At 39.9% G+C, this 1367-nt stretch overlaps 1 protein-coding gene across 1 annotated transcript; it reads right to left on the reverse strand.

Annotated features, from left to right (window-relative positions):
• Nucleotides 1–576: 576 nt before the first annotated feature.
• LOC125493739 (secreted RxLR effector protein 161-like) lies at nucleotides 577–900 on the reverse strand. The gene is made up of 2 exons (XM_048637248.1): nucleotides 846–900; nucleotides 577–749 (listed from the first exon to the last, which is right to left on the reverse strand). The coding sequence occupies exons 1-2, from the start codon at nucleotides 898–900 to the stop codon at nucleotides 577–579; spliced, it is 228 nt and encodes a 75-aa protein (XP_048493205.1).
• Between the last annotated feature and the right edge of the window lie 467 nt (nucleotides 901–1367).

Raw genomic sequence — 1367 nt, forward strand, 5'->3', positions numbered from 1 at the left:
ACTGGATTGTTTTCGGGCCTGATAAGGCGACCACGCCCGGCTTTAAGTTCGCTAGGGCGCCCGATCGGGCAACCTTCAAAAGTATGTTGTTGACAAAATCGTCTTGGGCCCGACCCGATCGGGCGGTACTAAGAAAGCTCCTTTTGACGCATTTCGTCGAACATATTCGAGGCACTATTCTTACAAATCTCCACCTTGACTTGAATCCTCTCACAATAAACGAGAAAACAGATGCATTGATCATAACGCCCAGATTCTCCCGACAAACAGATTTGTCCCAAAAGACAACCAGACCAGATTGAGTAACAATCACGAAAATTGAGTAAGTTCAAACAATGTTAAAACTTACTCCACGGAACCGACTTGGTGAACATGGGAGTAGGATTATCAGTAGTTCCTACCTTCTTCGCCTTAATTCTTGTCTTATTCCTCAGAAAATGATATCTCACATCAATATGCTTAGTCCTCTCATGATGGACTTGATCCTTCGCTAAGCATATTGCACTCAAACTGTTACAATACATTAATCGTAATGTAAACCAAGATCACTGACTAGCCCTTTTAACCTATCCCCTCTTAAGTAGCTTCTGTCAACGCCATATACTCTGTTTCAGTAGTAGACAAAGTAACTATAGCCTGCAAAGTCGCCTTCCAACTAACAACAAAACCACCAAGAGTAAATACATAAACATTCATGGACCTCCCACCATCAACATCTCCAGCATAATAAGAATCAGAATAACCAGTGACTAAACGTTGAGTATCATTCCCATAAATAAGACCAATATGAGACGTGCCGCTAAGGTAATGAAAAATCCTCTTGACTGCCTGCTAGTGCTCCTTACCAGGGTCACCCATGAACCTACTAATGATACTAACTGCATGTGCAAGATCCGTCATAGTGTAAACCATAGCATACATCAAGCTCCCTATTGCACTAGCATAAGGAACCCGACTCATGTACTCCTTTTTTTCAGCAGTCTTGGGTGCAAAAGCAACAGACAAATGATTATTGGACGCAATTAGAGTATCTATAGGTTTATATGTCGACATGTCAAACCTTGACAAAATATTCTAAATATAACCTTTACGTGACCAGAAAAGCTTCCTTTGACCTCTTTACCTATAGATCTCCATACACAAAATCTTTTTCGCAGCACCCAAATCCTTCATATCAAACTCATAACTAAGAAGACCCGTCAACCTCTGAATATCAGACTTCGTCTTTTCAGCTATGACATATCATCTACATACAGGATCATATAAATTAATGATCCATCATCCAATTTGTTGTGATACACATAACAATCATACAGACTCTTGTTGTAGCCTAACTCAATCAAATAACTATTAAACTTTTTGTACCA

This window comes from Beta vulgaris, chromosome 9, assembly GCF_026745355.1.
Source record: "Beta vulgaris subsp. vulgaris cultivar EL10 chromosome 9, EL10.2, whole genome shotgun sequence".
Lineage (NCBI taxonomy): Eukaryota > Viridiplantae > Streptophyta > Magnoliopsida > Caryophyllales > Amaranthaceae > Beta > Beta vulgaris.